At 41.5% G+C, this 20,970-nt stretch overlaps 1 protein-coding gene across 1 annotated transcript; it reads left to right on the forward strand.

Moving 5' to 3' along the window:
* Positions 1–299: 299 nt before the first annotated feature.
* Positions 300–19,570, forward strand: myh7bb (myosin, heavy chain 7B, cardiac muscle, beta b). Its single transcript, XM_072696833.1, has 42 exons — positions 300–399; positions 907–1,010; positions 2,480–2,623; positions 3,581–3,737; positions 3,828–3,855; positions 4,081–4,177; positions 4,664–4,756; positions 4,857–4,920; positions 5,923–6,021; positions 6,139–6,242; positions 6,383–6,521; positions 6,615–6,733; positions 7,744–7,893; positions 8,029–8,199; positions 8,761–8,940; positions 9,031–9,163; positions 9,325–9,401; positions 9,858–9,945; positions 10,078–10,195; positions 10,448–10,571; positions 10,674–10,810; positions 13,091–13,346; positions 13,479–13,721; positions 13,832–14,008; positions 14,179–14,324; positions 14,426–14,516; positions 14,623–15,012; positions 15,105–15,231; positions 15,321–15,439; positions 15,527–15,723; positions 15,902–16,085; positions 16,205–16,370; positions 16,471–16,595; positions 16,698–16,813; positions 16,946–17,138; positions 17,290–17,493; positions 17,593–17,718; positions 17,812–17,982; positions 18,432–18,536; positions 18,622–18,717; positions 18,882–19,019; positions 19,113–19,570. The coding sequence occupies exons 1-42, from the start codon at positions 300–302 to the stop codon at positions 19,122–19,124; spliced, it is 5,808 nt and encodes a 1,935-aa protein (XP_072552934.1). The 3' UTR covers positions 19,125–19,570.
* The last annotated feature ends 1,400 nt before the right edge of the window (positions 19,571–20,970 follow it).

Genomic DNA, 20,970 nt, shown 5'->3' on the forward strand with positions numbered 1-20,970 from the left:
ATAAAAGGGGATCGGTCCCTGCTCCTTGGGCCAACCCGTTGAGAGCTTTCAGAGGTTAGTACCCCAGTGCATGTGTGCTCCACTGCTAATGTGTTTGTAACCCTTTTTGAAGATTTTCAGCTTGAGGAGTTTGATTCTTATGTCTGATGTTTCATATCTCAGCTGTTATTTTAAGTTATTTCAAGCTTTGTAACTTTTTTTAAGTTTGTTTTTGCTTTTGATGAAATGCGATTGGAATATTTGAACTTCTGTACCCTTGCAGGTGTTTGAGAGTTGGTCCGGGGCCCGGAGTGTTAACCATGTCCCGCTTTATGGAAATGAGGGAGTTTGGAGAAGCGGCCTCGTTTCTTCGCAAAACCAACCTGGAGCAACTGGCAGCTCAGGCCCATGCTTTTGACGGTACTTTCTGGCAACTGCATCTGAACGTGTGACACCATTCGGATTTCACCACAGTTTTAATGAAGAGAAACCCACTTACAGTGTTTCCTCTTAAGTGCTCGGACCAGGAATGAACGAGTACCAGAGCTGGCTTGCACTGTTTTTTAACGGGAGAAGGCCAAACCATTCTTTACTTCCATTGCAAGTTAATGTAGCAAGATTTATGTCCAAGTAATTCTGAAGAGCTTCTTTCAGTCCTTTTAGGCCATCTGGAATTGTTCACATATTATAAAGGGCAGCTGCTGAGTTCATACTAAACAGAAATTTAATTTTAAACAAAGGGATATATAACTGATTATAAATGATCTTTTTCTCTGCAAAATATCTGACGCATTATCTCTCCCCTTCAATGGCAAAGTCTCAGGCGATAGCAGAACATTTGTCAGAGAGCACCTGCCATTGTTAACTGAGACCACCATGCATGGTCAGTGTTATTTGACTGCTGTCCTTGTTCACAACTGTGTGCAGGCAAAAAACGAGTCTGGATCCCAGATGAGAAGGAGGCTTATGTCGATGTGGAGGTCAAAGAACTAGATGGGGACAAAGTAATTGTGGAAACCAGAGATGGACAGGTTAGTAAAAAAATCTATCAGTACCTTTGTAGCAATATAACCCTGAACGTAGCCTAATCAGTGGTGGCCTCAGACTTATTTTGAGCCCTATACAAAACTTGACTAGGGGGTCATCTCATCTAAACCTCACTGCAAACCTTTACTCCTTAATTCACCTTACAGTCAATCTTTATAGTTTACACTATATGGACCAATAGTATTGGGACACCTGCTTTTGTATGGTTTCTTTTGAAATCAAGAAGTCTGCACTTGTTATTGGAGTTACTGCCTCTGCTGTCCAGGGAAAGCTTGCTACTAGTTTGTGAAGCATTGCTGTGAGGATTTGATTGCATTTAGAGGCAAAAGCGTCAGTAAGAGCTCCACTGCTCCACAGCTTAATGCTGGGGGAGCGTTTTATCCCTCTAGCCCACGGCTGGCTTTAGGCCTGGTGCCAATAGGTTCAAGCTCTATTGACAATACTCTAGACAAGCTGTGTGTGTACACTTGCACATCTGTGTCGGCAATGGCTGCAACTTAAAGTAGCTAAATGCATTAATTAGAAGGGGTGTGCACAAACATTTGGATATGTAATGTATATTATATTATTTTTATGGACAAATCTTAGCTTCTGGCAAAGTCATGAGCAATTCTAAGTCTTTCACGACTCATGATTAAATGAAATGTAGCTATAGGTCGTAACATTAGCCATTTAGCTAGCGCTAGCTAGCTTGCTAACTAGCTAACTAACGTTAGCAAACCAATAACGGTTTTTGCATAGATGTACAATTGACTGATATCCCTCACATTATTTTTTTCTATAATTTAAATAATTGTTCCCCTTGGATGAAAAAAATGTTAGTATGTAATGTATTTAATTAAATAATTAATTGAATGTAATGTTAGTTTAACTGAAGCGTCCCCTTAAGGGAGCGAATTGAACCAGTCTCTAAACATTGTTTTAGCTAGCTACTTACTTTATGTGCTGCTTAGTCTCCTATATCTGAAAAAAACAAATAAACATGTATCTATACTTTATCTATACATTATTTGAGGTGTTTTTATTTTCATATTTTCAGTGCCTACGTTCACTACATAGGGAGTGTGGCGCCATTTCACACACCCCCTTGATGCTACATTAGCTATAGCTAGCTAGCGAGCAAAGGGGACAGCAACAAGTGAGCGAGTGTTTTTTAAACTGTTTATCACTCGCTCACACTAAAATAAAGCGACAGAACAAAATAATGACTTATATGAGTGATTTAGCTAACACGAAGTTGCCTGAGTCTTGTCGTTTTCCGGCCCTGTACCTGTAACGGAGAACGGCGCTTCGCAGCCATCCTAAACCGTGCGCCGCTGCGACGCTCCGTGTGAACAACTGTAGCGTGAAGTTCACACGCTGCTTAACCCAGTCTGATGCTTTGCGTTTTTCCAGAAATGTAAACCAAGCTGGTCTGTCAGTGCCACTTACAGTATCAGTGTTTTTCACCCAGATTCTAACAGTGAAGGAGAATGACATCCAGCCCATGAACCCTCCGAAATTTGACATGATCGAGGACATGGCCATGCTGACCCACCTCAACGAGGCCTCCGTTCTCTTCAACCTGAAACGACGATACAGCTTCTGGATGATCTATGTGAGTCAGACTGACACCAGGCTGTGTGGCACAATACAAGTAAAAATAAATAAATAAATAAATAATAATAATAATAAAAAAAAAAAAAAAAAAAAAAAAATATATATATATATATATATATATATATATATATATATATATATATATATATATATATATACATATATATAGCCAGAATAGCAAGTGTTTAGCCCAAAACACCACAAGTTCTCAATACCACAAATTCTCATTTTAGATATTAACTATAAAAATTGTACTAGTAATAACATCTGATCTACAGATCTATGAAGCCAAGCTGACTAGTCGTATTGCCAGGATCACATATTCATATTGTGTTTGACTTGGCATAACAGTTACATTATTACTGGTGTACATGGAAAATCAATCTCTTTCATTTAATTTTTAATAGTCTAAAGATATCTACAATTATTATTTATTCCTCAAATTTAATTTTGGCTAGTTTTAATGTACATCTAAGATTCGTGCAGTTTCAGATCTCCTAAATGTAATTTAAGATATCTGTAAAAAAAATAAATAAATCTAAAAATAATATATTGATAGTTACTAGTCATTTTACAGTGTAGATATTATGAAGTATAATTTTTGTAATAATAATATCAAAAATGAATAAATCATTGTATAGATTTCGATTCTTTTCTAGTAAAAAAAAGTAATAATAAGAGATGTAAATCAACAGCAACATATGACTAGTCAAAATTACATTAAGGTGTCATTAAGATGTCGTCCTGTCAAAATGTCTTTATAGATCTGTAGCGCTGTTATTATTACTACCGGTTTACAAATAATACACAATACAAAGCAGCCAATGAGAACAGAGCTCATTTACATGGAGTTTGAATCTCTTTTCGCAGACAATTCTTATTATTGTTAACGTTAATAACTGAACAACAAGCCTGAGGTTTGAGGGCTTTACAAGTCTGTGTTTTCTCTTTACAGACCTACTCAGGGCTGTTCTGTGTGACCATGAACCCTTACAAATGGCTCCCGGTCTATGCTGCTGAAGTGGTGGCCGCCTATAAGGGCAAGAGGCGCTCAGACGCGCCGCCTCACATCTACTCCATTGCTGACAATGCTTACAATGACATGCTTAAAAGTAAGCCCCTGTTCACCTGCTCACATTACAGTGAATTTCACAACTTTCAAATGTGTGAATATATGTTTGTTTTTGTTTTTTTTAATACAGATCGTGAAAATCAGTCCATGCTCATCACGTAAGTCAGCCCTTTCTTAAATCTGTGCCTGACACTCACTTATAGTGTATAGTTTCTCCACACATCTGGTCACTGTGTGATCATTATCTAATCATGGAGAGGTATAAAAATGGGTGTTGCTGGTTCTCTTTTGTAGTTTTCTCCCCCAGTGCTCTGTTTTGTTGTCAGTTTGAAATCATGGTCTTGGTGTGTGTATATTTTCTGATCCATTTTGTCCACTCCTAGCGGAGAGTCCGGTGCTGGCAAAACTGTCAACACGAAACGAGTAATTCAGTATTTTGCCATTGTAGCTGCTCTCGGAGAAGCAGGTGGCAAGAAAGGAGTAAGAGCTGAAAGCTTGCCCTCTGTGTTTTTGTTTTTGTCCTGTTTTCTTTTTTATCACTCATCTTTTCCTCTATTTTTCCCCCAATTTTTCCCTTATTTTTGATTAGTTTTTTTTTCTTTAATTAAACAATTCTTGAATGTTTATCAATCCCCTTCCAGGAAACATTTTAACAGCTAGAGTGTTTCAAAGTTCATATTTCCCCAATTGTTTTCGTCAACCCCTTTTTTATACCACTGTTTTACCATTTATTCCAGACATACATACATTTTTCTTCTCTCTCTTTTTTTTGCGACCAACTCCCGTCTTCATCCACCCCCTACCTTCCATTGTGATGAATAATATTTCATGTCCATCAGTTTCCATCATTTTGTGGCGTCTGCCCCAGGATTTCTCCTTTCCCTCCCTCAGTTTTTAAAAATGACTGTTGTTTTGAGCTTGGACACATGCCCGCTCTTCTCACTGTCCACCTTACAACACACACAGGGTACGCTAGAGGACCAGATCATAGAGGCCAACCCAGCCATGGAGGCCTTTGGCAATGCTAAGACCATAAGGAATGACAACTCGTCCCGCTTTGTGAGTCAACAGAATATGAGGCATGCAGTGTTTAATCGGTGTAGCTGTGTTTACTCATGTCCTCTGCTTCACATATCTCTCTGTATTTCTCTCTGCTCAGGGCAAGTTCATAAGAATCCATTTTGGACCCAGTGGGAAACTGGCATCTGCTGACATTGACATCTGTAAGATCACATATATCTGTGTGTTGTTGTGTGTTGTACACGTTTGTCAGAAGCCCTGGGAATATGTTTACTCTTTTGTATTATTTCTTTGTTTGCATTTGTAAAATTGTATTTAGTATCTTAATGACAGATAATAATGAAAGTGTTGCTGATTGGATCATAAACGGCCACAGTAACCTTAGCTGTTCGGTGTAGGGTTTTTTTTTCTTAGTTTTTTTTTCACTTCATGATAGGAAGTGTTGCTGATTGGAGGAAGGGGGTATTGCTGACCTGGTAGAGCTTAAGATGTAGTGGGTAATTGGATTCTGGAGAAGGGAATAGACTGGGGCCTATGTGTAACCCCCGTTTTTAGGTGTGGGTTTTGTCATAAAGCAAAGTTGCATGTGTCTATCATTGTACTATGTATGAAATGTTTCCTCCACATTTTACCCATCTATGGTAGTGAACACACACACACTCACACACACTAGTGAACTAGAGCAGAGAGGGTGAAAGGCCTTGTTCAAGGGCCCAATAGTGGCAGTTTGCCAAGCCCAGGTATCGAACCCACAACCCTGTCATCAATAGCCCGGAGCTCTAACTGCTGGGCCACCACTGCCCCTACAGAAGATACAGAATCTTCCTGTATTTTGTGTATATCTTTCAGAAATTGGATAATTAATACAATAATGTATTATATTTTTACATTTGTCATAAATCATTTATTTATTTTAATAACTGTAGTTATTTACTAAAGTTATTTTTCAATGTTTTAGGAAAATAAGACAATTATATTAGTCAAGTCATAATTACAAAACAAGTGAATATTATGAAAAATGACTTTATTATTGTATTATTGTCGTATGACTGTAAAAGTCAATATTCTGAGACCAGAAATCAGTATTTGGAGGAAATCGAATTGTTCAAAAGCTAGAAATCAGAAAAATAAGTGTTTTGAGATGCTAAATCAAATTGTTGACATATGGCTGATAGACACTGAGATTGGATGCTTCTAATTTTTAGATCTTCTTGAAAAGTCCAGAGTGATATTTCAGCAGCCTGGAGAGAGGAGCTACCACATCTACTACCAAATCTTATCTCACAGGAAACCAGAGCTTCAAGGTGTGAAATGGTGTCCAGACTGTCACCTGATAATCTTTTCCTTTTATTTTCTTCTTCAGTCTAAATGTACATTAGTGTACATGTTGGCTACATCTGACCTTTTTCATTCAAACACAGACATGCTGCTGGTGTCGTCCAATCCGTTCGACTACCACTTCTGTTCTCAGGGTGTGACCACAGTGGATAATATGGACGATGGGGAAGAACTACTTGCCACAGATGTAAGTAAATCCATGAAAACAAAATTTCCTTTCCAAGTGAAAATGATCCATTACCATTTATTTCCTAATGCCACAGTTGCTTTGCTCTGAACCCTTGTTCTGTCCCTTTTTCTCTTTCCTCTTTCTTTTTTCCAACGTAGCACGCTATGGACACTCTTGGCTTCACGCCTGAGGAGAAATATGGCTGTTATAAGATTGTGGGTGCCATTATGCATTTTGGGAACATGAGGTTCAAAGTGAAGCAGAGAGAGGAACAGGCAGAAGCTGTTGGCACTGAAAGTATGACCAGTACTTCCATACGCACATAGTTAACACCACATCCAACCTCAGAATCATTCTTATGTGATGTTAAACTGTGTGTGTGTTGTTTAGGTGCAGATAAAGCATCATATCTGATGGGGATCAACTCAGCTGAGCTTTTAAAAGGGCTGCTTAACCCCAGGGTGAAGGTGGGCAATGAGTACATTGTCAGAGGGCAGACCGTAGAACAGGTGAGTTCTAAACTATTGACCAAAATTATCATAGGAACACAAGTGGGGGTAAAATGTATATGTGAAATGTATTGTGGACTTTCTGTATCGTAGTAAACAGGTTTAAGTCAAACAATCTTTTGCTCATCTTCCTATATGTATTCCTGTAGAAGCATCATCTGTGAGTTTTGATCATATTATATTCAGACAGATATTTCTCTGGATTCACTGATGAAGATTTTAACATTTTTAAATATTGTTATATATTGTATATATATCATATCATAACTCACTACCCTAACTATCTTAATCACCAGTTAGGTGCCAGCAAGCTAGCCAGGCAGAAGTAAAGCCTCTATATGGCAGTGTTAACTAAACCTGTCCAGATAAACTATGGCAGAAGCTAAAATGCAGTTAGGCTTTGGAAATAATGGGTCAGAGAATGATGTCTTCACTTTGTAATCTTTAACCTGTGACAATTTTCTACATTAACATTTAAAAGCATGGGAATAGTCTCGGAAATACTTTGGCAGTTTGTTAAAAGCAGAGCAGCAGCGGAGAAGGAACTAGGTAGTAGTAAAAGCCCAGTACATTACAAAGTAGAACAGCAGCAGAGTAACAACTAGGGGACTAGTAAGAGCGACTAAAGAATGCCAGTATAAAGAACAACCTTTAGTCAATAATAAGTTAGGTGCATACAGCTATGGACAGCCTCGCTGGAGACAGTCCCCTTCATCTGTTCAAATGAACCCTGCCGATGGGGTTAGTTGTGATGTTTGCTCTCTGTTTTTGGCTGAAAATAGTTAAATAGTTAAAGCTAGGGAACTATTAATATATGTTTTAAAAATGTACCAGAATTATTACTATTACCAGAATTGAATTATTATTACCTTATTTACCAGAAACCACAATGTGTTAGGTCGTGCCCCGCTGTCCCATACAGTTGTCATAAATTGATCTAGAGTAGGTGTTGGACATGTCTCCACAAGAGAAAACATTTGACCTGAATACCTATTTCCTTGGATTCACAGGTGACCTATTCTGTTGGGGCTCTTGCCAAAGCTACCTATGACCGCATGTTCAAATGGCTCGTCAGCAGGATCAATAAGACACTCTACACAGCCATCCCCCGCCAGTTCTTCATTGGAGTTCTAGACATAGCTGGCTTTGAGATCTTTGAGGTGACTGCTTTTGCAAGTTCAGAACATCTCCTGAAGACATGCTGCAGGCTTGAAGATGGCTGCTAAATAAAGAAATCTATCATTTCTTGCCCATTTGCTCATCATGTTACTTTTTCATTTCTCTTGTGCCAACAGTTTAACAATTTCGAGCAGATGTGCATCAATTTTACTAACGAAAAACTGCAGCAGTTTTTTAATCACCACATGTTCATCCTGGAGCAAGAGGAATATAAGAAGGAGGGCATTGAGTGGACTTTCATTGACTTTGGCTTGGACCTGCAGGCCTGCATCGACCTCATTGAGAAGGTGGGGTACTTTGTATGTGCATTTGTCCATTTGACAACCATTTACCACTTTTTTATAGCAAATCTAACCAAAATGTCCCCCATTTACGTCCAAGGTTAGCATTGTTGGCGATACTAGTTGATAGCAAAGCATTATATGGTAGTTTGTGCATCCAAACATCATGGAAATACATCCACAAATAGATGTTGGACAGTACTGTATGTATATCCCATTGCTGATAAATTGTATAATACTACTGCTGTAACTACTGTTGCTGTATGGTGCGGCCATCTTGGATTTTGAAATCCATTGCTTGGTGAGGCTCTCCCGACTTCCTGAGTAGGAACTTCCACTTGTGTGGGGCGTTCCAGTTGAAATTTTTTACTTGGAACTCGAACAGCCAACATCTGAGTTCAAATGGAATGCAGCCAGTCTGAATATTTCCTTACATATTTGAGTAAAATACCCCAATAATGAAAAATGTAATGATAAGAAACCATCCACAAACATCAAGCAGTGCATAGTCATGAACTGATTCATTGTGTTTGACATGAGTTTGGTCTTCTGCTCTGTTGATGGCAGCCGATGGGGATAATGTCTATAATGGAGGAGGAGTGCATGTTCCCCAAAGCCACAGACAGCAGCTTTAAAGCAAAGCTCTACGACAACCACCTTGGCAAGTCTCCCAATTTCCAGAAGCCCAAACCTGACAAGAAGCGCAAGTACGAAACCCACTTTGAGCTGGTTCACTACGCTGGTGTGGTGAGTGTGTAACTACTCCCTATAAGCTCTTGAATAAGCCCATATAAAATAAATACTGAATAGATATTTACTCTCAAACTGTCGTCACAGGTGCCATACAACATCAGCGGATGGCTGGAGAAGAACAAAGACCCTCTGAATGAGACTGTCGTGGGCATCTTTCAGAAATCTTCCAACAAGTTAATGGCAAGCCTCTTTGAGCACTTCATCAGCCTAGATTCAGGTAAATATACACATCCTGTCCAGATCAGAACAACACACACTATCTTAAATCCATCACACAACTGTTTGCATTTATTTAAAAAAATGAATATGTATCCTATGAATTTTAGGTTTTAGGGGGACATAATTGGGGATTTATGTTTTTTTTTGGTATTCTGACAGGAGCAGAGCCAAAGCCTGGAGGCAAGGAGAAGAGGAAGAAGGGCGCATCATTCCAAACTGTGTCCCAGCTTCATAAGGTAGGTTGAAAAGGAGAGTTAAAATGAATAAGGGGTTTGCAAAATATATCTAAGCTATTACTGTGGTAGTACGCATTTGTTTTGAGCAGAATAAATACAAGTAAACGATTATGATTGCTGAGATCAACAGACAATGTAAGACATGAGTGGCAGTGTAAATATAATGAATCAAAATGATGGCGTCCAAATAAGAGCCTGACCTTTAGTTGTATGGGACCACAGACCCCACACCGACGTTGGAGAGCGAGGCAGTTAAGACTTGCAGTGATGTTTAGGTAACTTCACCCATAAACATCACTTTAAGTCTGTGCTGGCTCCACTCTCATCTGCAACACCAGGAAGGTTCTGCCTTCGGAACAGCAGAACTGCAGCTAAGGCCTAAGCTCTTCTTGAGGTCTTGAAGTGTTCATCTTGTGTTTCATTTAAACACGAAGATAACCTTCTGTCTTTTTGCAGGAGAATCTCAACAAGCTGATGACAAACCTGAGGAGCACTCAGCCTCACTTTGTGCGCTGTATCATCCCTAATGAGACCAAGACTCCAGGTAAGCAGAGGAATTAAAGCTCTGATGAATTAGAGTTCTGAAAACCGAAGGCCGACATCCAGGCCTGGTCACTTTTAGGCCCAGCACAGCCCAATATCTTTTTTTCCTATATCTCCCTGATGTTACTTGTAGGTATGATGGAGCCGTTCCTGGTCCTGCACCAGCTGCGTTGTAATGGAGTTCTGGAAGGCATCCGCATCTGCAGGAAGGGATTTCCCAATCGTATCCTGTATGCAGAGTTTAAACAGCGGTGAGGTTTCCACAATGCTTATACCTTTACACTCCATATTTAACGAGGGGTTGGCCATTTTAAAGGAAAGGGTTGAAATTTCTGTATAAATAATTCTTCTTACTCCCAGTGATGTATGGATATTGCATATTACAATAACAAAGCATAGCAGAGCACATCTTCCCATATCATTTCATGTCTTATCCGATGAGATCATTTACTTGGTTCTTTAAGTGAAAGATTGATTGGAACCTGGCTCTGTTGCTTCTCCAGGTACCGGATCTTGAATCCTTCTGCCATTCCAGAGGACACATATGTGGACAGCAAAAAGGCTGCAGAGAAGTTGTTAGGCTCACTGGACATCGACCATACCCAGTACAAATTTGGCCATACCAAGGTAAGATAAACTTCATCTCTATATGCGTCTTGTCGGTATTCTCTCAGCAGGCTCAGATTGCTGTTGTATCGTGCCTGAACTACCAATCTATGAAATTCCCAGGTTTTTTTCAAAGCGGGGCTACTTGGCCAGCTGGAAGACATGAGGGACGAGCGACTGGCAAAGATCATCACCATGTTGCAGGCCTTCTGTAGGGGCAAACTAATGAGGATGGTGCGGAGGAAAATGATGGAAGAGAAGTAAGACGTTTTAGCTTTTAAACTCACTAAACATATCCATCAAACACACACACACACACACAGACACTGTATATATAAAGTATTTTATATATAACGAAAAAAAATTAGAACATCATTTAAAAACCTTTGTCTTGTGCATTCTGGTGATTAATTTTAAAATTGTTGGAGACTTTCTTACGCATCTGTGTAATGTTTGTGAATGAAACGAAAATGAAATGAAAAAGGTTTTCATGGGCTGTTTTATTTTTAAATATATATCTATCACAAACTTAAAACAGCCCAAACATATTTGAACATAATTGAACAATATCAGTTGTATCTGATACATATATATAAATTGTATAAGATGTATCCTATTATTCTGCTATTCCTAGAATAAGCTATTTCTAGTGTTACACTACTGCATGTGTGGGTGTGGGACTGTGAGGTTATAGATCTATGTGGGGAATGCATGGAGTAAGTCTGGCCTGTGGTGTGGCGTGTGGCTGGCGTGTGTCTGCACACAAACAGACGGGCTTGTGTGTGTGTGTGGCCCCTGTGGAAAAAGCCTTTCCACTCCAAATAGCATTGACAAAAGCAGGTGTAGAGGTGGGTCATGTGTCCCTCAGTGAGCCTCCCTACCAGTTGTTCAGTATCCCCCCTCCATCCCCTATTATAAATAACCTCCCTCTACCCACCTGCTCCCTCTCTAGCCCCTTTGTTAGGAATGGTTGTGGTCTAGAGCAGACACATCACTGAAATGCCAGCCCAGGTGACCGAGGATTAACTCCTCTTGTTTCACCAGTGAAGTGGGTTGCAGATAATCAATGACCTCTGTCCAACCTCTGACTGTTCCACAGTGCGCTGCCATGCCAGCAATGCGGAATTGATTTACTTTCCGGGCATGTTCAGTGTCACCACAGGCTTACTGATATAGAACACAAGACACAATGGCGTGTGGCAGCCTGGCCCTATTTGGTGCTGGCCCTTGCTGAGCTAATTTAGAACAATGAGGCCAGAGAGTTTGGGTTACACCATCAAAATGGAGGCTGTTCCTCTCACCCGTAAGCTAGAAGGCAAAACAACAACATGTGCCATAAGATCTTCAATATGCTGTAAAAAATATAGTTTCAGTGAATAGAAATATTCCTGGCTATGTTCTTTGGAACTTTTTCAACACATTCCTAGTTCAGCCAACCAAAAGATTAATCCCCCAATTTAGAAAAATGGTCAGTAGTGGTAATGTATATGTGACTAAAATTTGTTATGCACAAAAACTAGATGAATACAGAACTTAAAAGTGTTGCAGCCATAAAACACATTTTATATTTTTCCCTTATTATTTTTTTAAACCACTTTAATTTGCAAATAAATCATTTGCCCTTGCTGTTTTGTGACAATATAAGGACAAAAAGAAATGACAGACAGAAATGGTCCAAAATTGCTTTGAAATAAAATGCTGGTACTTCAACTCACTTCAACATTATTCCTGAATTTAAATTGTTATACACTTTTAAAAGATAAATTAAACTTTATTGATTTATTTTTCCACTTTTGTAACATATCAAATTTTCAGTCTGGAAATAGTATCACCTTAGGCAGTAGCAGAAAGTTGCTCAGGTCTAACCATGAATACCCAGTACCTGTGATTTTAACTGATAACCACTTTAACCACAAGGATAACCACAAGCTGGCTGCCCAAAACTTCTCATTTGATATAAAAACAAGGTTCTAACAGTGACAATATTCAAATACTTTCATATTAAGATGTACTGATCTGATCTTTGTGTGTACAAATAATACAGCCACACAGTTTAGATAAGATGTGCTGCTAACAACTACTTCAAGTAAAATTCCTTTATGTTTAGTAACAGTTCCTATAATGCAACATTCTGCACTGATTTAATTAGTTTAGTAGAGACTTTTCATAAAATTACTATTTTATTACTATTTTATATTGTATATAAAATTACTATTTTATATTGTGTTTAATATCTTTTAATGCAGTCTGACTCACCTCCCTGACCATTCAGCTCCCAGTTCCGTAGCCTCCACTCAGTACTAAACGCGCTCCTCAACAAAAACTAAGAAAGGTATGCGGTTCTTCTGTTGTCTTTGAGTGGCGCTCTGAACACCCAGGTTAAAACAAAGACTCTGAACTGGATTGGGATTAAAACAGCCAATATCTATTACATTATGCCTGGATTGGGACATCCCTATTAGCAGCTAAACAGAGGGATCCAGGTCCATTGCATACAGAGCAGTGTTAGAAAACCCATTCTCCTCCTTCTCCTTTTACAGGGAGGCTATAATGGTGATTCAGTGGAATATCCGGTCATTTTATGCCGTGAAGAACTGGCCATGGATGTGCCTCTTCTTCAAGATCAAGCCTCTCCTGAAAAGTGCAGCCACAGAAAAGGAGCTGGCCACGCTCAAGGAGGAATTCCAGAAGCTGAAGGAGGCACTGGAGAGGTCAGAGGCCAAGCGAAAGGAGCTGGAGGAGAGACAGATTTCCCTGGCGCAGGAGAAAAATGACCTCTCGCTGCAACTTCAAGCTGTAGGTGTCCGGAATCCTAAAACTCAATATTAACATGTAATAAAAGTGTCACAGATAAAGGTTGAGGTTAAAAAAACATCTACTGAAAGCTAAATATGCTAGAAGAATATGACAGTCATATTTGACTTGCAGGAGCAAGACAATCTGGCAGATGCAGAGGACCGATGTAATCTGCTGATCAAGGCGAAGATCCAGATGGAGGCAAAAGTGAAGGAGCTTATGGAAAGACTGGAAGATGAAGAGGAGATGAGTTCCAGCCTGCTCACCAAAAAACGCAAGCTAGAGGATGAGTGCGTGGAGCTGAAGAAAGATCTTGATGACCTGGAGATGACTTTGGCCAAGGTGGAAAAGGAAAAACATGCCACCGAGAACAAGGTGAGAGCAGCAGAGATAGAAGGGTCTGAGCCTCCTTTAGCTCCTCTCACCTGTGCATTGTTCACATTATTTCATTATTATTATTATTATTGTTTCTGTCTGGTGTTCAGGTGAAGAACCTGGTAGAGGAGATGGCAGCTCTGGATGAGACCATCCTCAGGCTGACTAAAGAGAAGAAAGCTCTGCAGGACGCCCATCAGCAAGCTCTAGAGGACCTGCAGGCAGAGGAGGATAAGGTCAACATGCTGGCCAAGTGCAAGATCAAACTGGAGCAGCAGGTTGATGATGTAAGTGTGGAGTGAATTTAACAGAGACATTGGGATAAGCCAGGCTATTAGACCATCACACACTACATCTGTTGCATACAGCTTCACTCTGGGAAGAGCAAGAAGATAAGTTTGTAGATAATTGTATTGTGAGACCTGTATGAACCAGGAAATTTCATTCTCATCCACAGCTGGAGGGCACTGTGGAGCAGGAGAAGAAAGTGCGGATGGACCTTGAGCGAGTCAAGCGCAAGCTGGAAGGAGATTTGAAGCTTTCGATTGAGTCTGCCATGGACCTTGAGAATGACAAACAGCAGTTAGAAGACAGGCTAAAAAAGTAGGACATCAATGTCCAACACAGCCATACCATTTTCAGGAGGAACTGCATTAATGCCAGTGGTAGTTTTGCTCATGTTTGTTCTCATTTCCCCTGTACAGAAAAGATCTTGAAATGAGTCAGGCCACCTCCAAGATAGAAGATGAACAAGCATTGGTGCTTCAACTGCAGAAGAAAACAAAGGAATTGCAGGTCAATAGACTATACCAGTCACCTAAAATGCTGTCTCCTCACATTCCAAATACTAATACCAAATACATGCTCGGCATGACTGATGAGAGAGACGGTTTGATTACAGACTCGTATTGAGGAACTGGAGGAAGAGCTGGAAGCAGAGCGGGCCGCTCGAGCCAAGGCAGAGAGGCAACGTTCGGATGTGACCAAGGAGCTGGAAGAGCTGAGTGAGCGGCTGGAGGAGTCAGGGGGAGCCACTGCAGCTCAAATTGAAATGAACAAGAAGCGGGAGGCAGACTTTCTGAAGCTGCGGCGAGACTTAGAAGAAGCCTGCCTTCATCACGAGGCCACAGTAGCTATGCTAAGGAAGAAGCATGCAGACAGCATGACGGAACTGACCGAGCAGTTAGACAACCTGCAGAGGGTCAAACAGAAATTGGAGAAGGAGAAGGTGGAGGCTAGGATGGAGGTGGAGGATATAGCTTCTAATCTGGAACACCTCTCAAGGGCCAAGGTGAGAGCAGCATGAGATCACTGATATTTAATGATTCAGGATAGCACTTTTAATAATACCGTGGTAAATCACTGTAAACAAATGTACCATAGGTTACAACAGAGAAGATGTGTAGGATGTTTGAGGACCAGTTAAATGAGTCCAAGACCAAAGTGGAGGAACTTCAAAGGCAACTAATGGACGTCACCTCTCAAAAAGCCCGCGCCCAGACAGAGAGTGGTTAGTAGTATTTCATCTGAAGAGCCCTTCTTGCTGTTGATTCCAGTGCTTCACAGCCTTTTGACCACATGCATCCTGTCATTACACAGCGGAGATCAGTCGCCGACTGGAGGAGCGTGAGATCTTGGTTTTGCAGCTACAGCGCACCAAGACCTCCCTCGTGCAGAATGGGGAGGACCTGAAGAAACGGCTGGAGGAGGAGTGCAGGGTGAGAGAGATTTTCAGGCAGATGCTTTGAAAATGCATAAACTGAATTCAGAAGATTCACAGCTAACGTACACGTTGCTTCTCTTAGGCGAAGAATGCTTTAGCCCACGCGCTGCAGACTTCCAGGCATGACTGTGACTTACTAAGGGAGCAGTTTGAGGAGGAGCAGGAAGCAAAATCTGAGCTGCAGCGGGTGCTATCCAAAGCCAATGCCGAGATTGCTCAATGGAGGACGAAATATGAGACTGATGCCATTCAAAGGACAGAGGAGCTGGAGGAGGCCAAGTGGGTGTTCTTGTCAAATTAATTAATTAATTTAATTAAAGTTATACTGGGTGGAGGATAAGATAAAAATAGGCCAATGCATAGTGACAGAGTGCTTATTCCAGCAGTTGCTTATGCATGGCAGTTTTCCAAGGCTCTGCTGTTTGTTTACCCAACTCCTTGTTTACTCTCCACTCAGGAAGAAGCTAGTGACTCGGCTGCAGAGTTCAGAAGAGGCAATAGAAGCCTCAAATGCTAAATGTGCTTCACTGGAGAAGACTAAGCACCGTTTGCAGACTGAGATTGAGGACTTGATGATGGACCTAGAACGCTCCAATGCTGTTGCTTCTGCACTAGACAAAAAACAGCGCACTTTTGACAAGGTTCTTACGTTTCCATTTCAACATTTGGCTTAAAGATTTTATTGTTCTGGAGAGACATCAACTTCAACATACTCAGTGGCAATGAACATTATCCATTTTCATTTGTTTTCATTGTCTAGGTGTTGTCTGAATGGAAGCAGAAATTTGAGGAGACACAGACAGAGCTAGAGAGCTCTCAGAGAGAGTCTCGCAGTCTGAGCACTGAGCTCTTCAAGCTCAAGAACTCCTATGAGGAGGCACTTGAGCACCTGGAGACTGTGAACCGGGAGAACAAGAACCTGCAAGGTATGCCAAGCTCCATAACCAGTGCAAAATGAAGCTTAAGGAAACTGAGCTCATCCAGCCCAAAGACTTCCATGAACAATCAGACCTCTTGTGCTTGCAGAGGAAATCACTGACCTGACTGAGCAGATTAGTCACGGAGGCAAAACCATCCATGAGCTGGAGCAGATGAAAAAGGCCTTGGACCAAGAGAAGAGTAACATCCAGGCAGCTCTAGAAGAAGCTGAGGCAGGTTACATAGTCACACCAATTCCATCACTCAGTCAAATTTCATCATCTGTTCACAAAGCCATGTACGTGTTGACCGTGGTCTTCCTTCTCTGGCTTCAGGGCACTCTGGAACACGAGGAGAGTAAGACCCTACGTGTCCAAATGGAGCTTGGCCAGGTCAAGGCTGAGGTTGATAGAAAGCTAGCAGACAGGGATGAAGAGATAGACAATCTCAGGTAAGGCAGATCTTACTAGTAAATTGCACAAATATCGTCACTCAAAATCCAAATGATCAGCAACAGACTCGTGGTATTTCACCAGTACTGCTAGTCAAGTCAGAACCTTGTTTCTTTATTAAACTCATGCAGGCGGAACCATCAGCGGGTCCTGGAATCCATGCAGACCTCTCTGGATGCTGAGGCCAGAGCGAGAAATGAGGCTGTCAGGGTAAAGAAGAAGATGGAAGGAGACCTAAATGAGATGGAGATCCAGCTTAACCATGCTAACAAACAGGCAGCTGAATCCCAGAAAATGGTGCGCCACTTGCAGGTTCAGATAAAGGTGAGAGAAAGGAACGTGTAGGCTCTGACAGATCCAACATGGCAACAATTCAAAAGAGCAACATGAACACATGAGGTGCAGCTAAGACGAAGATGATCACAAGATCTCATGGTCAGTGGTTTGATCCTTGTTTGTTGTATGTGGTACCCAGGACTTGCAACTGGAACTCGATGAGTCAATACATCGGTGCGAGGATCTGAAGGAGCAAGTTGCAGTTACGGACCGCAGAAGCAGTCTTCTTGCAGCGGAGGTGCAGGAGCTCCGCACAGTCCTCGAACAAACTGACAGGATGCGAAAAGCTGCTGAGCATGAGCTGCTAGAGTCTACTGAGAGAGTGAACTTGTTGCATGCACAGGTGAGAAAGTCCTACATTGTTTAAGCAATGAAGTCGATAGTGGTCTGTTCTTGGCTCTTTGGTGGGGACCACCTCTAATGGGCTTGCTCTTCTTTCTAGAATACTGGTGTACTGAACCAGAAAAAGAAGCTGGAAGGTGATCTCTCCATGCTGGCCGGCGAAGTTGATGAGGCCCTGCAAGAGTGCCGAAATGCTGAGGAGAAAGCCAAGAAGGCCATCACTGATGTAAGTACCCATAGGAGTATCATCAAATCTTACTAACAACCCTAGGGGGAAGATTGATTTGAAGAAAATGATCTAAACCTGACTCTCAAACAGGCAGCCATGATGGCAGAGGAACTGAAGAAAGAGCAGGACACCAGCACCCACCTGGAGAGGATGAAGAACAACATGGAGCAGACCATCAAAGATCTGCAGATGCGTTTGGATGAAGCAGAGCAAATTGCTTTGAAGGGAGGCAAGAAGCAGATCCAGAAGTTAGAAACACGGGTGAGCATCATCCCAAGATCTGATCAAATTTTGGAGCTCTGAGTGGCTCAGTGGTCTAATGCACTTCCACTATGGCCTGAGGGTCACAAGTTCGAATCCCGAGCCACGCCACTTAGCCATTAGCAGCCGGAGTGCAAGAGAGAACAATTGCCCGTGGTCTCTCCCCTCATAACTCACAGAGTCTGTAAGCTGGTGCGGTGGAGCTGGGCTTTCCTCTGTGTTGGCTGCCTGGTGATGCCACATTGGCAGCAGTTCTATAAGAGGCAGTAGCTGGCATCACATGTATTGAAGTCCTTACCCTACTAGTGTCAGGAGCATTGCTAGTGCTAGGGGGGTTATTTGGCACCACCAAAATGGGAGAAAAAGGAAAGTAATTAAACAAGCAAAAACAAGCAAACAAACAAACAAAAACCTAACATACCAATGAAATGTCAAATGCCAAACCTCAGGTCAGAGAGCTGGAAGGAGAGCTGGACTGTGAGCAGAAGAAGAGCGGGGAATTCCAGAAAGGAATACGCAAATACGAGAGAAGGATCAAAGAGCTCACGTATCAGGTAGTACACACAAGTCTGCATGGATGACAGTAACCTTAGCAGTCTTCTATCCAGCCTTTCTGAGAGTGTTGTGTTCGCTCTGCAGACAGAAGAGGACAGGAAGAATCTGCTGAGGATGCAGGACCTGATAGATAAGCTACAAGCTAAAGTGAAGAGCTACAAGAGGCAATTTGAGGATGCAGTACGTATCTTTGTCTCAAAGTTCGAGATGCACCACAGCTAGATCTCATTATCACAGCCTTGTCACTGCTAATGTGTATTGCACCCCACGTTACCACTGCCCACTGAAAATGACTGCTAAGCTGCTGAGGCTGATAGTGTTGTCTGTACCACTGTGTGTGGCAGGAGGAGCAGGCTAACTCCAACATGACCCGCTTCAGAAAGATCCAGCACGAGCTGGACGATGCCGAGGAGAGAGTGGACATGGCCGAGTCACAGATCAACAAACTGCGTGTCCGCACGAGAGAGACACATATCGTCAAGGTAACACACGCACCTGCAGCGACGGCTGGCGTTTCTTAAGGGCGGATGATGAGAGCAGGTGGTACATTTTCATAAACTCATTTGTGTTTGCAGATCACGGAGTGACAAAAGAGCAACGAATGCTGCTGAACTTACAGAAGAGGACTTCACAGAGTGATGTAGCACGTGTGAATCTATTTCTGATGAGGTGTTGGTTTACACAATGCAATGGACAAAGATACTTAATGTAATGCATACTGATTATCACACTGTAGTGCAGTGTAGTGTACTGGTTTAGACCAGTGGTCTCCAACCCTCCTCCTGGAGGTCTGCATTCTTGCAGGTTTCACCTCCACCTCAACTCCTTTAGCTATTCAAGGACTTCTTAAGTTAGTTGGATCTAAAGGGAAGGCAGTTCTCCAGAAGCAGGGTTGCAGACCACTGAAATATAGAGTAGAGCATGCATACTCTGATATGATTATGATTTTTTTTTTAAAGGCTGTGGAACCTTTGCTTAAGTGTGACTGTGGAGGTTTGCAATAAAGTCTAATAAAATATGTGCGCTGTTGATGTGTGGAACAGCTTTAAAAAGAAAATGGGGATTTGTGGCTTTTTCCATTCATACTTGACATTTTACTGCAGTTATGTTTATAACCATCTGCTCACCCTTGCACATTAAATGAGCTGATAAAATTTACACACACAGTGATGTAGTGTGCCTGAAACACATTTTTCATATTTGGACAGGAAAAATGTATCACTTTGCCTCTGTACACCACCACCAAAGCATGAGACATGAAGCAATTAAGATATGATTCAAGTGTAGGCTTTTAGCTTTGATTCCAAAGGTTTAACAAAAAGATCCTATTAACTATTTGTGAATTACCTGTACATGTAATTTGTATTGATTTTATTTATTAACAGCCCTGCGTTAAAAAAATGGCACAGGCTCAAAAATAACTGAAGGTCTTTTGACAGAGACCTGTCAAAAGTCATTTGACAGCACCTGAGCAGAAAGCATAGCTTTATACACTTCCAAATACATCCTGCTGCAGTCACATCATCAATAAATACAGGTGATAAACACCACTTCTCCATTGGCAGTCATACATGCCTCTGCAATGAAACTGCCATCACCATGTTTGACAGATGATCATCTCCCAGCTAATAAATTCACAAAATAATGAGGGCACAGACCACATCGGGTCATGAAACTGCCAATTGTCCAACTACTGTTGAACCTGTGAAAACAGAAGGACAGCAAAAGCAAAATGCTGTCAGCTCATAACAGCTAACGCTACATGTGTTAAAATTTCTCTGAATTAAAGCTGAAAGTATACAATACACCTGACATCATGATTGCTTCATTCTTACTGGGTCAGAGCATCTCCAAAACATTAGGCAGGTCTGAAGCAGGTTTTCTGGTATGCAGTGGTCAGTACCTACAAAAAGTTGTCCAAGAAGATACAACCAGTGAATGGTCAGTCAGGTTATGGGCACCGAAGGCCTATTGATGCGATACACGGCGGCCTTACCTCACAACCTACAAGACTGCTAATGTCTTGCTGCCATATACCACAGAACACCTTCAGAGGTCTTGCGGAGACCACACCTGGAATGGTCAGATTGGTTGTGGCAGCACAAGAGCGCCCCACTCAATATTAGGCAGGTGGGGTTAGCGTTACAGCTGATCGATGTACCAACGGTTAAAGCAAGATTGGCTTTTCTTGCTCCTGGGCTCTTCCTACAGACTGGATGTGTAATCCGCCACTATCCACCACTAAAGGACATGCTTTAGACACACATTTCTTGACAAGTTCAGGGATACAGAACCGGCACTAAAAGAGAAAGAAGCAAGTGGACTGAGGCGGTAGGGTATTACAGGGTTTAACATAAACAAAACTATCTCAGTTTAGCACGCAGTCCTGGTTAACATGGATTCTCTCACAAAAATGTATGCAGCACATCAGTG

The sequence above is a fragment of the Salminus brasiliensis genome, chromosome 14, assembly GCF_030463535.1.
Source record: "Salminus brasiliensis chromosome 14, fSalBra1.hap2, whole genome shotgun sequence".
Taxonomy (NCBI): domain Eukaryota; kingdom Metazoa; phylum Chordata; class Actinopteri; order Characiformes; family Bryconidae; genus Salminus; species Salminus brasiliensis.

What these genes read in the sequence shown, in the direction of transcription:
- myh7bb (XM_072696833.1), top strand. Translation starts at nt 300, where the DNA reads ATGTCCCGCTTTATGGAAATGAGGGAGTTTGGAGAAGCGGCCTCGTTT. An exon ending in TGGTTCACTACGCTGGTGTG is followed by an intron (nt 8,941 to 9,030) that starts GTGAGTGTGTAA and finishes CTGTCGTCACAG; the next exon opens with GTGCCATACAACATCAGCGG. An exon ending in TATGCAGAGTTTAAACAGCG is followed by an intron (nt 10,196 to 10,447) that starts GTGAGGTTTCCA and finishes TTGCTTCTCCAG; the next exon opens with GTACCGGATCTTGAATCCTT.